The 20,797-nt window shown below is 41.9% G+C and overlaps 1 protein-coding gene and 1 long non-coding RNA gene across 2 annotated transcripts; both read right to left on the bottom strand.

Moving 5' to 3' along the window:
* Window positions 1–10,106: 10,106 nt before the first annotated feature.
* Window positions 10,107–13,515, bottom strand: LOC311136429 (uncharacterized protein). The gene is made up of 3 exons (XM_084170554.1): window positions 13,387–13,515; window positions 11,663–12,407; window positions 10,107–11,547 (listed from the first exon to the last, which is right to left on the bottom strand). Exon 2 carries the CDS (start codon window positions 12,372–12,374, stop codon window positions 11,802–11,804), a length of 573 nt encoding a protein of 190 aa, XP_084026680.1. The 5' UTR covers window positions 12,375–12,407; window positions 13,387–13,515; the 3' UTR covers window positions 10,107–11,547; window positions 11,663–11,801.
* A 3,002-nt stretch (window positions 13,516–16,517) lies between these two features.
* LOC311135899 lies at window positions 16,518–18,674 on the bottom strand. The gene is made up of 3 exons (XR_014613821.1): window positions 18,600–18,674; window positions 18,402–18,504; window positions 16,518–16,660 (listed from the first exon to the last, which is right to left on the bottom strand). It is a non-coding gene; the product is annotated as an uncharacterized lncRNA (long non-coding RNA).
* Between the last annotated feature and the right edge of the window lie 2,123 nt (window positions 18,675–20,797).

Raw genomic sequence — 20,797 nt, 5'->3', positions numbered from 1 at the left:
CTTTGGGCACTTCAACATCATTGTTTGCGTTTTCAACACCACAATCAAATATGTAAATCTCGACAAACAGAAAATAAATCCCTCCCAACCTTCTACCCAGTATTGAAGGCTTGGCGTCACAATCTCAGAATTTCATTAAACTTTTTGGTGTTTTGTAATGGATGTCTCTTTCATCAAATGGCATGGCCGGTGCAAAGTTTGGATGCTGGAATTATTTGTTGGATGAATGTGCAGGTAGCCTACAGGAAACTTTTGAAGTCGCCTAATCAAATGAAAACATTGTTATTAGTTGTGTTTGTGCCACACATAAAAGGTAATACATTTTAAAAGTTACATGACAAATATTTAGGCTATGTTGAAGTGTTACATTCTAGGTGTGTGAGGATTAGCCACTAAAATCAGAAAGGAGGCTTTTCTGAATAATTTGGCCTGCTGGGAGCATTTGTGGCCACATTGTTATAGGAGGACTTGGGAGAATGATTATCTGCAAAAGACAGCTCATCTCAGTATCAGAAGTAAAAAATACAGCCAGATTGGCCTGCTACTGTGCCTTTCCAGACCTTATAAACTGTCGAGAGTAGGCCCACAACTGCTCAGATTGTTCACAATGCCTGGAGGAGAAGGAGAAATGTACTATTTGTGTAGTGTGGCTAGATGGTAGCTGTACTTGCAATGATTATTGTATATGTGTATAATTTGTCAAATTGTATTTTGTTTTGAGTACAAGGAAAATGTTACTGTGTTTAGTAGTGTCTTGTAAGCCCATGTGGGCTGGGCACCGGTATACAGTGAGGGAAAAAGGTATTTGATCCCCTGCTGATTTTGTACATTTGCCCACTGACAAAGACATGATCAGTCTATAATTTTAATGGTAGGTTTATTTGAACAGTGAGAGACAGAATAACAACAAAAAAATCCAGAAAAATGCATGTCAAAAATGTTATAAATTGATTTGCATTTTAATGAGGGAAATAAGTATTTGACCCCTCTGCAAAACATGACTTAGTACTTGGTGGCAAAACCCTTGTTGGCAATCACAGAGGTCAGACGTTTCTTGTAGTTGGCCACCAAGTTTGCACACATCTCAGGAGGGATTTTGTCCCACTCCACTTTGCAGATCTTCTCCAAGTCATTAAGGTTTCGAGGCTGACGTTTGGCAACTCGAACCTTCAGCTCCCTCCACAGATTTTCTATGGGATTAAGGTCTGGAGCCTGGCTAGGCCACTCCAGGACCTTAATGTGCTCTTCTTGAGCCACTCCTTTGTTGCCTTGGCCGTGTGTTTTAGGTCATTGTCATGCTGGAATACCCATCCACGACCCATTTTCAATGCCCTGGCTGAGGGAAGGAGGTTCTCACCCAAGATTTGACGGTACATGGCCCCGTCCATCGTCCCTTTTATGTGGTGAAGTTGTCCTGTCCCCTTAGCAGAAAAACACCCCCAAAACATAATGTTTCCACCTCCATGTTTGACGGTGGGGATGGTGTTCTTGGGGTCATAGGCAGCATTCCTCTTCCTCCAAACACGGCGAGTTGAGTTGATGCCAAAGAGCTCGATTTTGGTATCATCTGACCACAACACTTTCACCCAGTTCTCCTCTGAATCATTCAGATGTTCATTGGCAAACTTCAGACGGGCCTGTATATGTGCTTTCTTGAGCAGGGGGACCTTGCGGGCGCTGCAGGATTTCAGTCCTTCAACGCGTAGTGTGTTACCAATTGTTTTCTTGGTGACTATGGTCCCAGCTGCCTTGAGATCATTGACAAGATCCTCCCGTGTAGTTCTGGGCTGATTCCTCACCGTTCTCATGATCATTGCAACTCCACGAGGTGAGATCTTGCATGGAGTCCCAGGCCGAGGGAGATTGACAAGTCTTTTGTGTTTCTTCCATTTGCGAATAATCGCACCAACTGTTGTCACCTTCTCACCAAGCTGCTTGGCGATGGTCTTGTAGCCCATTCCAGCCTTGTGTAGGTCTACAATCTTGTCCCTGACATCCTTGGAGAGCTCTTTGGTCTTGGCCATGGTGGAGAGTTTGGAATCTGATTGATTGATTGCTTTTGTGGACAGGTGTCTTTTATGCAGGTAACAAGCTGAGATTAGGAGCACTCCCTTTAAGAGTGTGCTCCTAATCTCAGCTCGTTACCTGTATAAAAGACACCTGGGAGCCAGAAATCTTACTGATTGAGAGGGGGTCAAATACTTATTTCCCTCATTAAAATGCAAATCAATTTATAACATTTTTGACATGCGTTTTTCTGGATTTTTTTGTTGTTATTCTGTCTCTCACTGTTCAAATAAACCTACCATTAAAATTATAGACTGATTTCTTTGTCAGTGGGCAAATGTACAAAATCAGCAGGGGATCAAATACTTTTTTCCCTCACTGTATGTGACAATTAAATAAATCTAAATCAAAATCATATCCAAATCTATCATGATCCAAATGGAATGAAACAGCTGTTTATTCAAATGACATTTCAAATAAAATAAAATAAAATGTTATTGGTCGCATAAACATATTTAGCAGATGTTATTGCGGGTGTAGTGAAATGCTTGTGTTCCTAGAACCAACAGTGCAGTAATATCTAACAATTCACAACAATACACACAAATCTAAAAGTATAAGAATGGAATTAAGAAATATATAAATATTAGGACGAGCAATGTCGGAGTCCGGAGTATATATGTGATGGGATGTATAGACATTATGGACTGTATATGGATACAATATTTAGTATATCTGTAGAATACGTAGGATAGAAAAGTATATATACAGCAATAGTTGAATAGGATGGATTTGACTAGAATACAGTGTATACATATGAAATGAGTAAAACAGTATGTAAACATTATTAAAGTGACGAGTGTTCCATTATTAAAGTGACCAGTGATTCCATGTCTATGCACATAGGGCAGCAGCCTCTAAGGTGCAAGGTTGAGTAACCGGGTGATAGCCGGCTAGTGACAGTGACTAAGTTCAGTGCAGGGTACTGGGTGGAGGCCGGCTAGTGATGGCTATTTAACAGTCAGATGGCCTTGAGATAGAAGCTGTTTTTCAGTCTCTCAGTCCCAGCTTTGATGCACCTGTACTGACCTCGCATTCTGGATGATAGCAGAGTGAACAGGCCATGGCTCGCGTGGTTGGTGTCGTTGATTATCTTTTTGGCCTTCCTGTGACATCGGGTGCTGTAGGTGTCCTGGAGGGCAGGCAGTGTGCCCCCGATGATGCGTTGGGCAGACCGCACGACCCTCTGGAGAGCCCTGCAGTTGCGGGCAGTGCAGTTGCCATACCAGGCGGTGATACAGCCCGACAGGATGCTCTCAATAGTGTATCTGTAAAAGTTTGTGATGGTATTGGGGACCAAGCCGAATTTCTTCAGCCTCTTGAGGTTGAGGGAGTACTGGAGGGGGCTGAGCACACACCCTTGTGGGGCCCCTTTGTTGAGGATCAGCGTAGTGGAGGTGTTGTTTCCTACCTTCACCACCTGGGGGCGGCCCGTCAGGAAGTCCAGGACCCAGTTGCACAGGGCGGAGTTCAGACCCAGGGCCCGAGCTTAATGATGAGCTTGGAGGGTACTATGGTGTTGAAGGCTGAGCTGTAGTCAATGAATAGCATTCTTACATAGGTATTCCTCTTGTCCAGATGGGATAAGGCAGTGTGCAGTGCGATGGCGATTGCATTGTCTGTGGATCTATTGGGGCGGTATGCAAATTGAAGTGGGTCTAGGGTGTCAGGTAAGTTGGAGGTGATATGAGCCTTAACTAGCCTCTCAAAGCACTTCATGATGACAGAAGTGAGTGCTATGGGGCAATAGTCATTTAGTTCAGTTACCTTTGCTTTCTTGGGTAAAGGAACAATGGTGGCCATCTTGAAGCATGTGGGGACGGCAGACTGGGATAGGGAGAGATTGAATATGTCCATAAACATTTAAAAAGTTATCATTTTTAGATAAAACTATACTAAATATAATCACGTCACAAAATAATTTATTAAAACGTAGCACCATGGTGTAGCCAGAGGACAGCTAGGTACATTGACTTCAATACAAAACCTAGGAGGCTCATGGTTCTCACCCCCTTCCATAGACTTACACAGTAATTATGACAACTTCCGGAGGACTTCCTCCAACCTATCAGAGCTCTTGCGGCATGAACTGACATGTTGTCCACCCAATCAAAGGATCAGTACTGAAAGCATAAGATACAGCTAGCTAGCACTGCAGTGCATAAAATGTGGTGAGTAGTTGACTCAAAGAGAGAGAAAAACAATAGTTGAACAGTTTTGAACAAATACATTTCTTCCAAAATGAAAGAAAAGCTAGAGAGAGAGAGATTGTCATTTTCTTCCACTTTCAGTTTCACTTACTTAGCTAGCAAATGCAGCTAGCTAGTTTAGCCTACTCAAACACCAAGCTCAAACAGAGGGATGCTATGTTAGCTAGCTGGCTATGACTATCCAACAGTGGAACTCTTCCAAGTCAAGGTAAGCTTTTGGTTTTACTAATTTGTTGACACCGGGGCCCGTTGGTTTAAGTGCTAAACTGCTTACTGACTGTACACTGTAACGCTACTGCATGATTGTAGCAGGTTTACTAACACATTAGTTATATTACCTATGTTGACTATGACGTTACTTTAGCTAATATGGTGACAACGATGTAGGCTATGTGTAGCAGTTATGATATGCTTTGGCTTGGAAAGGTTTTTTCGCCTGGTCACATACAGCTGATGTGTTGTGCGTTGACGTCCAAAAGCGACAAATGGAAAAGGTGAGAGGAGGAGAGTGCATAGATGCGAGAAGGAATACAACGTGGCTGTTATGAAAGTGAACTGTGTTTACGCGTGATCAGGGGTGTATTCATTCCGCCGATTATGTTGAAAAACGTTTCTTAAACGGAACAAAACGGGGATAAACATACCTGAATTTGTCCAATAGAAACTCTCATTTGCAACTGTTGGACTAATGATTACACCCTATATCAGCTAGATGCAGGCAAAAGTGTGCAAGGCGGTATTTAATGTTTATCTCGACCTGTGTGCACCTATGTTGTAAACTTTCATTCATAGGCTAGGTTGCAGCAACCTCATGATGGGTATAGGGAAAATGAAAGTATCATGTAGTAGCAGTGGTGATTTTAGCATGTAAATGTTGGTGGGGCAAACTCCAAAAAATGTTTTTGAATGATTTCCAGCAAAGCCACAACACAACACAACACAACACTAAACAATACATTAATTGCAATATAATGGTGACAAACGGTGCCCACAAACTGTTAGGGCCTACATAAAGCTGTCCCAACAGCAGAGCTTTCTTTTCAGCACCATGGAGTGAATCCTTACCACCGCTAAAACTGGCTATCAGAGGAGCCTTGTCTGGCAGCGAAACAGTTAATTCAGCCTCATTTACTGCCTTTTTAAAAAATATAGCTGATATGGCTGACTTGCTTAAACAAATGTGGGTTCTACTGACAATTGAGATGTACAAACTATGGCATAAGGGTATGTATGTGTATGTATGTATTTATATGTACAGTTGAAGTCGGATGTTTACATACACTTAGGTTGGAGTCATTAAAACTCGTTTTTCAACCACTCCACAAATGTCTTGTTAACACACTATAGTTTTGGCAAGTTGGTTAGGACATCTGCTTTGTGTATGACACAAGTAATTTTTCCAACAATTGTTTACAGACAGATTATTTCACTTATAATTCACTGTATCACAATTCCACTGGGTCAGAAGTTTACATTCACTAAGTTGACTGTGCCTTTAAACAGCTTGGAAAATTCCAGAAAAGGATGTCATGGCTTTAGAAGCTTCTGATAGGCTAATTGACATCATTTGAGTTAATTGGAGGTGTACCTGTGGATGTATTTCAAGGCCTACCTTCAAACTCAGTGCCTCTTTGCTTGACATCATGGGAAAATGAAAATAAATCATCCAAGACCTCAGAAAAATAATTGTAGACCTACACAAGTCTGGTTCATCCTTGTGAGCAATTTCCAAATGCCTGAAGGTACCACGTTCATCTGTACAAACAATAATACACAAGTATAAACACCATGGGACCACGCAGCCGTCATACCGCTCAGGAAGGAGACGCGTTCTGTCTCCTAGAGATTAACTTACTTTGGTGCGAAAAGTGCAAATCAATCCCAGAACAGCAGCAAAGGACCTTGTGAAGATGTTGGAGGAAACAGGTACAAAAGTATCTATATCCACAGTAAAACGAGTCCTGTACCTGAAAGGCCGCTCAGCAAGGAAGAAGCCACTGCTCCAAAACCGCCATAAAAAAGCCAGACTACGGCACCAAGCATACTTCCAAAGTTGTGGCAAAATGGCTTAAGGACAACAAAGTCAGGGTATTGGAGTGGTCATCACAAAGCCCTGACCTCAATCCTATAGAAAATGTGTAGGCAGAACTGAAAAAGCGTGTGCGAGCAAGGAGGTCTACAAACCTGACTCAGTTACACCAGCTCTGTCAGGAGGAATGGGCCAAAATTCACCCAACTTATTGTGGGAAGCTTGTGGAAGGCTACCCGAAACGTTTGACCCAAGTTAAACAATTTAAAGGCAATGCTACCAGATACTAATTGAGTGTATGTAAACGTCTGACCCACTGTTATTACTATTATTCTGACATTTCACATTCTTAAAATAAAGTGGTGATCTTAACTGACCTCAGACAGGGAATTTTTACTAGGATTAAATGTCAGGAATTGTGAAAAACTGAGTTTAAATGTATTTGGCTAAGGTGTATGTAAACTTCCGACTTCAACTGTATATATATACAGTACCAGTCAAAGGATTGGACACACCTACTCATTCAAGAGTTGTTCTTTATTTTTACTATTTTCTACATTGTAGAATAATAATGAAGACATCAAAACTATGAAATAACACACATGGAATCATGTAGTAACCAAAAAAAGTGTTAAACAAATAAAAATATATTTTATATTTGAGATTCTTCAAATAGCCACCCTTTGCCTTGATGACTTCTTTGCACACTCTTGGCATTCTCTCAACCAGCATCATGAGGTAGTCACCTGGAATGCATTTCAATTAACAGGTGTGCCTTAAAAGTTAATTTGTGGAATTTATTTCCTTCTTAATGCATTTGAGCCAATCAGTTCTGTTGTGACAAGGTAGGGGGGTATACAGAAGATAGACCTATTTGGTAAAATACCAAATCCATATTATGGCAATAACAGCTCAAATAAACAAAGAGAAACAACAGCCATCATTACTTTAAGACATGAAGGTCAGTCAATCTGGAAAATGTTAAGAACTTTGAAAGTTTCTTCAAGTACAGTCGCAAAAACCATCAAGCGCTATGATGAAACTGGCTCTCATGAGGACTGCCACAGGAATGGAAGACCCAGAGTTACCTCCGCTGCAGACGGTAAGTTCATTAGAGTTACCAGCCTCAGAACTTGCATCCCAAGTAAATGCTTCACAGAGTTCAAGTAACAGATACATGTCAACATCAACTGTTCAGAGGGGACTGTGTGAATCAGGCCTTCATGGTCGAATTGCTGCAAAGAAACCACTACTAAAGGACACCAATAAGAAGAAGAGACTTGCTTGGGCCAAGAAACACGAGCAATGGATATTAGACCAGTGGAAATGTGTCCTTTGGTCTGGAGTCCAAATTGGAGATTTTTGGTTCCAACCGCCGTGTCTTTGTGAGACGCGGTTTGGGTGAACGGATTATCTCTGCATGTGTATTTCCCACCGTAAAGCATGGAGGAGGAGGTGTTATGGTGTGGGGGTGCTTTGCTGGTGACACTGTCTGTGATTTATTTAGAATTCAAGGCACACTTAACCAGCATGGCTACCACAGCATTCTGCAGTGATACGCCATCCCATCTGGTTTGGGCTTAGTGTGACTATCATTTGTTTTTCAACAGGACAATGACCCAACACACCTCCAGGCTGTGTAAGGGCTATTTTACCAAGAAGGAGAGTGATGGAGTGCTGCATCAGAGGACCTGGCCTCCACAATCCCCCGACATCAACCCAATTGAGATGGTTTGGGATGAGTCGGACCGGAGAGTGACGGAAAAGCAGCCAACAAGTGCTCAGCATATTTGGGAACAGATAATTACATTGATGGAAGTTACAATCTATCTGCAATATTAAAGCTGATGAATTTTTTATTTTTTTTAAATAAACTATGGCATAAGGGAACGACAAGCGGATAAGAGGCAATCCGTAATTCCGATTAAGACATTAATGAGCGAGCTAGGACGGATGTAGTCAATATAACTATTTGTTCAGCACTTTGAAATGTACAGCGACAGAATTCAGAACATGGGCCGTTCTTACTCTATTCTCCCTGTACACCAAGTCAGAACCGTAGGATAAATAAAGGGGGCATATAAGCAGACAATGAGAGCTCTTACAATATTATATGATTACATTTCTGTAAAACAGGGTATTGGCAACATGTGCACCACCAAGTCAGAACAGTAGGCTAAGTTATGAGGGGGAAAGGGACCAACTTATTAGGGTGAGGCACATGGGCTACTAACAGCTTACTACACAACATACACTTAGTATTACTTTCTTAGCTACAGTATACATTTATCCCTGGCATATTACATAATTTATGCAGCAGCATACAATACATTGTTGGACTCACCTTGTTGTGCTGTGCTGACTTGAACAGGAAGGTGGCGCGGCGGTCCTTCTTGTGGGCAGATTTTGTCATCAAACTTTGTAATCAAGGTCTGGCATTCTCTGGATTTATGGTGCTTTCAAGACAACTGGGAACTCTGAAAAAAACAAGGTCGAATCATGACGTCAGTGATCTTCAGGTCGGAGCTCTAGAAAGAGGTCACTGAAGTCTGAGATTACTCACTTGAAAACAATAATGCAATTATTCATTGTATTGTGGTGTTGTAGGCTAGTCTAGATAATTTTATTGTCCCTAAACAAGATCAACAGGGTAGCTTTTTGAGCCGCATGTCGCTGTCGCATGTATTCACTGTACTTTCATGCACAATGAAGCACCTGGACTCTCTGCTGCCTATCAGCTATTCCGCCTTGTTCTTGTGGATTCATATTGAAAATTGGTCCAGCTTTGAATGATTTTATGTGTGGTTGTGGTATGATTGCTAGTTATCCTATTGCAGATCTGGACAAACGGTTCACCTACCACTATTGTCATTATGAATGGTGGATAGAGGGTAGTTACAGATTCCAATAGACTTTTAAAGGTAATTTCCAATTGAGCCGACATATGCAGCGTTTACCATGAATGAACGCAGTCTCAGCTAAAGCGGGAACATTGCCTTTAAATTTCAATCACGCTTTAACACTGAATTTACACGATGCGGATTGAATAGAGCCCTCGACTGGTGGACTATATTGATAATTATAAACTGGGTGGTTCAAGCCCAGTTTATAATAGCAATAAGGCACCTTGGGGGTTTGTCGTATATGGCCAATATACCACAGCTAAGGGCTGTATCCAGGCACTCCGTGTTGCGTTGTGCATAAGAACAGCCCTTAGCCGTGGTATATTGGCCATATACCACACCCCCTCAGCCCTTATTGCTTACTTGACCTGTGGTATAGTTACCGTGCAGAAAAGCGCAGCGCATTCAAGCAGATTAGGAAATGTGGCTAGGATGGAAGAAAATATATAGTTAAACCTGCAAAAGGGTGAACGTAAAACAAGGGGAAAAAATACTCTACCCTCCCGTGCCCGATTTAAAAAAACACACACAACCCTCCCCAAAGGAGTTCCCCTATTTTTGCCCAACCCCAAACTGTCACTTATTGTTTTGATATGAGCTTGGCATTATCTGGGAACTCCCCTCTCTGAATTTTCTGTTGAGTGAAATACTCTAGTGTCTCTCATTCCCATATGTGTTCTTTTTTTAAACAATGTACTTCCTCTAAACATGGACGTGGTTCATACAAATTCTGGTTTTGCCTGAATGGCAGATATTAACACTATCGCCCTCTAGTGTTTCATATAAAATACTCTTATATCATCCATCATTATTTTGCATGGCTATCACAATACTTTACCATCTGCACTTTTTCACTGCTCTGATTAAAATTACGAAAGAAAGGAGAAAGAGTGGAGATGAAGGAAAATGCCTTTATTCCCTATTTGGTAATTCTATTGCACAAAAGAACACACATCTGAACATGATTATCATGGTGAAGATCAGGGCTGGGGTGATTTCGAATTGAAGGCAGTCAATTCATTAAGTGATTTTCATTAAATAAATTCTACAACTAAAAATATTTGAGGGAAAGGTATTAAAACATGTTGTAAAATGTGTTCTCTTGATCCTCTTGACTGTACTGTAAAATAGCCTATATATAAAAAGCTTAAATATGTTGACAGTTCTATTAAAATACAAACAAAACTGTTTGAAACATTTCCTTTAGTGTATTTTCAAACTGACATCAAGTACAAGGACATTGTCATTCCAATGTATCCAACACACATATCAAATTGGCCAGTTCATAATGTAACATGACCTCCAGGTGTCTCTATGTGGGCTTGTTTGAGAGTGTCTAACTTGTGCAAGAGCTGCACATCCATAAACATTGGGTTTTTACAAAAGGTTCAAGTCAGTGGTTCTATAAGGTCTTACAAATGGATGTGTTAAAACTGCTCACTGGTTTACAAAATGCCACATGGAAAATATTTGCATAGACTGACCTGACTAATAACAGAAGGCAAATTCCCCATATGAATGTGGCGGACAAAAAAAAGCGATAGCATAGCAGTGACCCAAGTAAAGTCCCTAGCAAAAGAAAAAAAAAAAGCCAATTAAATACTTATTGTGTAATGGTCCAGTTTGGTTAGTAACATAATTCGTGGACTCTACGAATTGAGGCTGTTCTGAGGGCAAAAGGGGTGCAACGCAATATTAGGAAGGTGTTCTTAATGTTTTGTACGCTCCGTGTAAGTGCTGGTAAGTAAACCTTGTGTAGTGGCTTTGGAAGAAGAGTGTAAAGATGGCTGTTTGTTCCGGTGGATGCAGATGATGGCCTGCACCCTGTCCCCTGTGGGTGTCTATGTAAACTGCAGTCTCCTCCGCAAAGAAACACGGATGACACTAGAGAGGTCAAATTCAAATACAGTATGGTTGCATCCTGATTCTCCATCCTTCTCCCTGTCATGGATTCAAATCGGATTGGTGAAAGTATTGGCTGGAGGCAGGAGTTTCCACCATTGGTAAATCCATGACGGGAAGTGTGCAAGTGCACACTTGGGGAGAATTGTGGAGAATCAGGACACCTGTGACTGTAACTGTTCCCAATCATTGAGGTAGAGACAAATAGGCACCTGAAAAACTGTAGTTGCTTTAACACGTCACATTATATTATTTTCCCATTTCTGTGGTTTTCCCTTATCCTTCCCCTCCCTCCAACGTCTTTCCACATTCCCCCCACCTTCTCCTCCTTTTCCTCCTGTCGTTCTTCATCCACGCGTGCTGTACAGGTCTTCATCCTCAGGACTGGCCTGGCCCAGAACACCTAGCTTGGGGTCGGGTGCAAATGTGGGTTTCCCTGGAAATACCCAAAATATGTTTTTATTTCTTTATAGTCAACGTCAATATCTGATATTAAAGAAGATGAAGCCAACCGTTTGATTAAAATATCTTCATATTGATGTGTGACTCACCATCAGTTACTATTACAATCACAGATTCCTCCTCTGTTGGAGCTGGAGGAACAGCCTCCTCAACAGGAGCAGGACGAGGTGCCGTCTCTTCAGCTGCAGGAGGTGGGGCAGCAACCTCCTCTACAGGTGCACGGACAGCCTATTCAGCTGCAGGGGGTGCAGAAGCAACTTCCTCCTCAACAGGGGCAGTTGGAGGAATCACTTCAGCAGGAGGTGCAGGGGCAGCCTCTTCAACAACAGACTCTTCTACCGGTGAAGGGGCAGCCCCTTCTACAGGTGCAGCCTCCTCGACAGGTACAGCCTCCTCGACAGGTACAGCCACCTCAACAGGGGCAGGGGCAGCCTCCTCGACAGGGGCAGCCACTTCGACAGGGGCAGGGGCAGCCTCTTCTAAAGGGGCAGCGGCAGCCTCTTCTAAAGGGGCAGCCTCTTCTACAGGTGCAGACTCAACAGCAGGCACAAGGGCCGTCTCAACAGCCTCTTGCTCCACCACTGCGGCTGCCTCAGGTTCAGCTGCAGCAGGCTCAGTGTCAATAGAACCCTCTGCAGTGGCCACCTCTGTGGTGGACTGAGGGGCAGATTCAACCTCAGATGGAACACCCTCCTCTACAGAGACAGGGTCGGAGCTAGGTTCAGAGGGAGGAGCCTCGTCAACAGCAGGCTCAACTGGTTCAGATGATCCAGATTCAGGGAGGGGCTTTGCCTCTGGCATTACTGGCTCAGGGATTGGAGCTAGTGGGGCTTGCTGCTTGTAAACAGAAAAACATTGGTCAAGTTGTGTTTAATCCATAAAAATGTGCTTTTCAAACTCAACTTTTCAACTCCTGAGAGAGCTTTAAAACAGTTTGTTAGATTTATGAATCATTGATCTAGCTACACTGAACAAAAATTCTGTATAAATGCAACATGTAAAGTGTTGTTCCCATGTTTCATGAGCTGAAATAAAAGATCCCAGAAATGTTCCATATGCACAAAAATATTTTCTCTCAAATGTTGTGCACAAATTTGTTTACATCCCTGTTAGTGAGCATTTCTCCTTTGCCAAGATAATCCATCCACCTGACAAGTGTGGCATATCAAGAAGCTTGTGCTGGGGACAATAAAAGGCCACTAAAATGTGCAGTTTTGTCACACAACACAATGCCACAGATGTCTCAAGTTGAGGGAGTGTACAATTGGCATGCTGACTCAAGGAATGTCCAACAGAGCTGTTGCCAGAGAATCGAATGTTCATTTTTCTACCATTAGCCGCCTCCAACGTCGTTTTGGCAGTATGTCCAACCGGCCTCACAACCGCAGACCACGTGTATGGCGTTGTGTGGGCCCCATGGTGGCGGTGGGGTTATGGTATGGGCAGGCATAAGCTTCGGACAACGAACACAATTGCATTTTATCGATGGCAATTTGAATGAACAGAAATACCAAGATGAGTTCCTGAGGCCCATTGTGAGGCCCATTTTTGGTAAGGTATCTTTGACCAACAGATGCATATCTGTATTCCCAGTCTTGTGAAATCCATAGATTAGGGCATAATGAATTTATTTAAATTGACTGATTTCCTCATATGAACTGTAACTCAGTCAAAGCTGTAAAATTGTTGCATTTATATTTTTGTTCAGTATAGAATACGGCTAAACACATGTTTTCCACAGTGAAATCTATTTAAAGTAGAGAACATAGAGTAGATGAAAAATAGCATCTTTAATGTCAATAGTCTGTTGTACCTCGAGACTGACAGTTGGGTGAGTTACTTCTTTGGGCTTGGATTTAAAGGCTGATGCCACATACAGTGGGGAGAACAAGTATTTGATACACTGCCGATTTTGCAGGTTTTCCTAATTACAAAGCATGTAGAGGTCTGTAATTTTTATCATAGTTACACTTCAACTGTGAGAGACGGAATCTAAAACAAAAATCCCGAAAATCACATTGTATGATTTTTAAGTAATTAATTTGCATTTTATTGCATGACATAAGTATTTGATACATCAGAAAAGCAGAACTTAATATTTGGTACAGAAACCTTTGTTTGCAATTACAGAGATCATACGTTTCCTGTAGGTCTTGACCAGGTTTGCACAAACTGCAGCAGGGATTTTGGCCCACTCCTCCATACAGACCTTCTCCAGATCCTTCATGTTTCGGGGCTGTCGCTGGGCAATACGGACTTTCAGCTCCCTCCAAAGATTTTCTATTGGGTTCAGGTCTGGAGACTGGCTAGGCCACTCCAGGACCTTGAGATGCTTCTTACGGAGCCACTCCTTAGTTGCCCTGGCTGTGTGTTTCGGGTCGTTGTCATGCTGGAAGACCGAGCCACGACCCATCTTCAATGCTCTTACTGAGGGAAGGAGGTTGTTGGCCAAGATCTCGCGATACATGGCCCCATCCATCCTCCCCTCAATACGGTGCAGTCGTCCTGTCCCCTTTGCAGAAAAGCATCCCCAAAGAATGATGTTTCCACCTCCATGCTTCACGGTTGGGATGGTGTTCTTGGGGTTGTACTCATCCTTCTTCTTCCTCCAAACACGGCGAGTGGAGTTTAGACCAAAAAGCTATATTTTTGTCTCATCAGACCACATGACCTTCTCCCATTCTTCCTCTGGATCATCCAGATGGTCATTGGCAAACTTCAGACGGGCCTGGACATGCACTGGCTTGAGCAGGGGGACCTTGCGTGCGCTGCAGGATTTTAATCCATGATGGCGTAGTGTGTTACTAATGGTTTTCTTTGAGACTGTGGTCCCAGCTCTCTTAAGGTCATTGACCAGGTCCTGCCGTGTAGTTTTGGGCTGATCCCTCACCTTCCTCATGATCATTGATGCCCCACGAGGTGAGATCTTGCATGGAGCCCCAGACCGAGGGTGATTGACCGTCATCTTGAACTTCTTCCATTTTCTAATAATTGCGCCAACAGTTGTTGCCTTCTCACCAAGCTGCTTTCCTATTGTCCTGTAGCCCATCCCAGCCTTGTGCAGGTCTACAATTTTATCCCTGATGTCCTTACACAGCTCTCTGGTCTTGGCCATTGTGGAGAGGTTGGAGTCTGTTTGATTGAGTGTGTGGACAGGTGTCTTTTATACAGGTAACGAGTTCAAACAGGTGCAGTTAATACAGGTAATGACTGGAGAACAGGAGAGCTTCTTAAAGAAAAACTAACAGGTCTGTGAGAGCCGGAATTCTTACTGGTTGGTAGGTGATCAAATACTTATGTGATTTTCTGGATTTTTGTTTTAGATTCCGTCTCTCACAGTTGAAGTGTACCTATGATAAAAATTACAGACCTCTACATGCTTTGTAAGTAGGAAAACTTGCAAAATCGGCAGTGTATCAAATACTTGTTCTCCCCACTGTATGAGGTGGTGTACTGGCTGGCTGCATACATCTTCTGCCCAGTCATCTGCAGAAGAACAGACACACATTGTTACAGATTAAGGATCTTAAATTTGATCACTCTTTTGTTGCTGAGAATTTTCCTGCACTGCAGGAAATGCAAACTTGTAGTGTATTTTAGTTTTACACATTTCCACTTTGAAATGTCAGACTTGAGTTGCCCTAACGAAAAATGTCCATTAATTATAATCAACATAATAATTCACATTTCCTGTTGCTGCAGGATTATTTTCCTGCTGTAGCAAACTGGCTCAAATTAAGATTTTACATCTGTAGGCCCCTATGGCATATCACAAGAAATCAAGTTTCCGCTTTTAATTTTAGCTCATATGCACATGGAAGTTACAAAAATGTACATAAATCTACATACAAGAAAACTAGATATTGTGCCATAATACAAAATGCGTCTTAACAGTCCGAAGTATTGGATCTCATGACATTTATATAATAGTGTGTAAAAAGGCCTTAGTGACTGTTGAGACTTCTAGCTCACTCAGGAAAAGAAAAGAGGGAAAAAAAAAATATATATATATATATATATATAAATAGATAAAAGAGAAGCAAATGGGTCTGATGTGTTCAATTAAATGGGGAACGAGTGATTTCTTTAAGTTTCTTAGATGCTCGGATATGTTATGTTATGTGCGCATGCGCAGCTTCACTAGAGACTTAAATTATGGCACCTGGTAATCATTTCACGGCAGACAATCATCAGGAGCACACAGCCCGTTGGTATGTAACTGCGAACTACTCACAGTCTAGCATTAATGTTTAAGTCACTTATATGTTTGAGCACTGAACGTTTACCTCACTGTGTCGGTGTTAGTTGGCCGAGAATAACTTGTAGCTCGCTGGGTGCGGTAGCTCAGCGACCCAGATGCTGTATAGCATTAGGCTATCATTATCAGCCATTTGCGTTGTGCTGATTGTTCGGAGCACTCTGCTGGTTTCTGGTGGCGGTGGTGATAGCGGTGGTTTGGTTCGGTGATCCATGGTGGAGCGCCGCGTTGTGTTGCGTTTGTGCGTCCTTTGGACGAGGCATGTGGTGGCATGGGTTCTGTGTCCTGTGGCAGCGTCCGTGGCAACGGCGGAGTCGCTGTGCGCATGCTCCTCTGGCGCTAGGCATTCTGGGTGATGTAGTCGATGCTGTTTTAAGCCAGATTTGCCACATTTTTGATGGTGTTGTAGGCTTATTTGATTTTCATTATTTACATTATTATTATTATATTATTTGAATAATATTTACATTATATATTTGAATAATATATTGTCATTATTTGTTTGTTGTAATTCAGGTTTATGACCTGTGGTCATTTGATTTAAAATAAAATTAAGGACAAAACACTAGTCATTTACATTTACGTCATTTAGCAGACGCTCTTATCCAGAGCGACTTACAAATTATGACATTGTGTGCTTCCTCGTGAGCCTTTTCAGAGGGCTAAATAACGGAAAATCCGAACAGTGACAGTGAACGGAAGCTGGGGATTTTTAGTCCCTATGCATTAATCTGTACCTTTACAGCAGCCACTGTCTGAGTGGGGTAGCACATGGCCGTCCCAACAGTGGCCATACCCAGAGGAACCCCCAACCTCATCAGATGTGTCCCTGCAGGGGAAAAAAATTAACTGTCAGCCACTGTACATAGTGGAACATGATACCAAAGAGACATTTGGCAACCTGCTTATTCAACCATTCTACTGTAATGTATACATTTTGGATTATCTATAGTGCCTATAGAAAGTCTACACACCCTTTAACTTTTTGCACATTTTGTTGCGTTACAAAGTGGGATTAAAATTGATTGAATTGTCATTTTTTGTCATGATCTACACAAAATACTCAAAATTCTAGCATTTTTTAAAGATTAATGAAAAATAAAACACTAATATACCTTGATTAGATAAGCACTCACTCCCAAGGGTCGGTGTCTAGACTTTATGATTTGCTACAGGCCCACATAGAGGTATCCACACTCTGTGCTGTACTCCACTCAATATTTATTTTTGGTTTAACTACACTGCTTGTAATGACTATATGCTGTCTTCTTATAATATCTACCACCTAATAGGATTTTATTTTAGTAAGTTAAGTTTTGTTTTGTCCTCCAAATTTGCCATCCCATTCAACAGTACAACAAATGTCAATGATTACAGCTGTGAGACTTCTTGGGTAAGTCTCATAAGAGCTTTGCACATCTGTATTGTGCAATATTTGCCCGTTATTCTTTTCAAAATTCTTCAAGCTCTGTCAAGGTGTTGGGGATCATGACAGCAATTTTCAAGTCTTGCCATAGATTTTCAAGCAGATTTATGTCAAAACTGTAACTTGGCCACTCAGGAACATTCACGTCTTCTTGGTATGCAACTCCAGTGTAGATTTTGCCTTGTGTTTTAGGATATTGCCATGTTGAAAGGTGAATTCCTCTCCCAGTCTCTGGTGTAAAGTAGACGGAAGCAGATTTTCCTCTAGGATTTTGCCTGTGCTTAACTACATCCCATTTATTTTCATCCTGAAAAACTCCCCAGTCTTTGCCGATGTCAAGCGTACCCATACCATGATGCAGCCACCACCATGCTTGAAAATAAGAAGGCAGTTACTCAGTGTTGTGTTTGATTTGCCCCAAACATAAGGCTTTGCATTTAGTCCAAAAAGTGTATTCCTTTGCCATATTTTTCTGCAGTCTTACTTTAGTGACTTGTTGATTACATATGCATGTTTTGAAATAATTGTATTCTGTATATTTTTATTCTTCTTTTCACTCTGTCATTTATGTCATTATTGTGGAGTCACTACAATGTTGTTGATCCATCCTCAGTTCTCCAATCACAGCCATTGAACTCTAGCGGTTTTAAAATTACCAATGACCTCATGGTGACATCCCTAAGCAGTTTCCTCCCTGTCCTGCAGCTTAGTTCAGAATTTCGACTGTATCTTTGATGTGTCTGGGTGGTTTAGTACATCATCCACAGCATAATTATTAACATGACCATGCTTAAAATAGATATTCAATGTCTGATTTGTTATTGCTACCCATCACTGCCCTTCTTTATGAGGTTTTCGAAAAGCTCCCTTGTCTTTGTACACTGAACAAAAATATAAACGCAACATGTAAAGTGTTGGTCCCATGTTTCATGAGCTGAAATTAAAAATCCCATACATTTTCCATACGCACAAAAAGCTTTTCTCTCAACTTTTGTGTACAAATTTGGTTACATCCCCTATTTCAATCCTACTTTGTAACGCAACAACATTTGCAAAAAGTTCAAGTGGGTGTAGACTTTCTATAGGCACTGTATCATAAACTGCTGGTCAATAATCTGGGGAGTGATGTAATGCAGAAACTCACTATTATCTTTCCTTGACAGGATCAGACCAGCTAACCCAGAGACTGATCACACTGACCCTCGGGAAGAAACCAGGAGGAGGATCTCTCAGGAACTCATATGTATCTAGGTAAAATAGACATGAAAAACAATGTCGTTCGAGATTTTGAGATACTAGAACAGACCTACTCATGTGTCAATAGAACTCCCCCACTCCTCACCGTGTCTAGCAGTATAGACTGTTACAGCTCCAACCTTGGCAGAGGTATAAGCATTCAGGAAAGACAATAGTCAGAAATGAGTACAAAATAAAACTTGTTTGCAAAACAAACCAACAGAGCTGAGATATTACAGGACCACAAAAGCTGACATTTTGAGAAAGTCCCTCAACTTCTATTGATCTCATGGCATCTCTAACACATAATGAGTTCTCAGTCAAAGTAGATCATTACTATAACTGAACTAAAGATCCAGTCCAAAACTTCCAGCATGTCATTCTTAAAAACCCATATTGATGAATATTCAACATTAGCCGATACAACCAACAGTCAGTCAGCAGTGATAAGAGGCCATCAGAGCCAAATAGTGTAAGTATACCCTAACGGCTCTAACATATGGCTGCAGCCCCACCCAGACCACTCTGCAGATCTCCAGGCTGCTCATCCATGTAGTGTGTTGCTGGAGGGTCTGGAGCATAGACAACTGAGAACAGAACAATAGATCATCATCAATTGATCATCAAATGCATACAGCCGGAAGCATGGTGGTAATAGTCAAGTACATCCCTGTTCTTCAGTAAGTTGTACATCATCTTGGTCATTAGATTACCTCTCTAGGGGAGAGCAGCACGGTTTCTGTTTTGTCCTCACTCATTACATTTTAGTCATTTAGCAGACGCTCTTATCCAGAGCGACTTACAGTTAGTGAGTGCATACATTTTCATACTGGCGCCCTGTGGGAAACGAACCCACAACCCTGGCATTGCAAGCACCATGCTCTACCAACTGAGCTACACAGGGCCCTGATACCGTACAATACAATTGGGGAAAATGACAAATTAACCTGCCAACTATTAGCCCTATAAAATAAAATAAAACTAAAACAAAGAAACACCCCATTCCACTATTTACCACATCTAATCCTACTCCAGTCCAGAGGTCTGGGAGGACAGAACACCACCACTCAACACCCCCTGCAAACCTCGCAATTCCAATTTCTGCAGTGCAATTGAAAACCATAGCTATGAATGCCAAGAAACCTACCGTATAGCTATGAATGCCAAGAAACCTACCTTACTGAAGCACATATTCTTCCCATCAATCTCTATTAGTCTTTGCCTACTCACAGGAATCCGCTCAGGATCCCTCACCCTGTACCCATCTTCCTCTACCACTCTCTTCAATGCTTCAGCATACGACACTTTCTGTGCTACTCTGACCCTAGCAACCTCAACCTGCCTTTCTCTCACCGGACACCTCCAATCTCCAGTTCCATGGGCACCCCCACAAACAATTAACACACACAACTTTCTCCACCGAAACGACACATTCCTTCGTCTCATGCCCTCCTGCACACTTCTCACATTTAGGACTCTCCCTCCTACATACTGCTGCGAGAATCTCAGTTATGCGAAGATCTAATCCTGAAATACAGGGAAACACTGGGCTACATCAATTCTATATCTACTTTAAAAGCCACATTAGTAGCTAACGTTAACTAGATAGAACTTAGAGTCAGACCAAAAGGTGCATGTAGCAAACTGAATATTGTATTCACGCAATCCTAGTCGATTTGTAGGCACATAAACGTACACAGTAAACTGCTACATTATTCGACCTTTTTCAACGTCCTTAGAGTCCCAGTTCAAACTCAAGGAAAACATGGTTAAGGATAGATTTGCATTGGAGAAATACTTACCGTAGCCATGATGGTACCGCCCCTCAGTGTCCTACCGGTGGCGACAAGGGACCAACTTTATCATAGGAAAACTCGTTCAATCCTGTAAATCTGTAACCACTGTCGCTGCCCTCAATGGCACTGTGCTGTCCTTACATCAAATATTTGTATAACTAAACCAAGATAGACCACAGCCCGTCTTTTCCAATGGGAACAAATGAGTCATAGTAGGCAGAACAAGCAAGGAGGTGGACAGAGCCAAACACGAGTTAGCGAGATCCTATTGGCCCGTTCTAGCCACATCTGCATATTTCCGTTAGTGAACGCCTACTCTGTGGAGTACGCGTGTGCAATAACTCAATTCGCATTTGCACTCCTTCTAAACAACGCGAATTTTTACAGCTTTGGCAAAAGGTAAAGTCTACAAAACTTAGTCCACGCTGTTCACAAAATATTTTTGTCTTGGGAACAGTAAACTGTATTGAGATCAAATGTTTCATCGATGAGAAAATTTGCAGAATGT

The sequence above is a fragment of the Coregonus lavaretus genome, assembly GCF_964263955.1.
Source record: "Coregonus lavaretus genome assembly, chromosome: 10".
Lineage (NCBI taxonomy): Eukaryota > Metazoa > Chordata > Actinopteri > Salmoniformes > Salmonidae > Coregonus > Coregonus lavaretus.
This window is presented reverse-complemented; position numbering and strand designations above follow the sequence as displayed.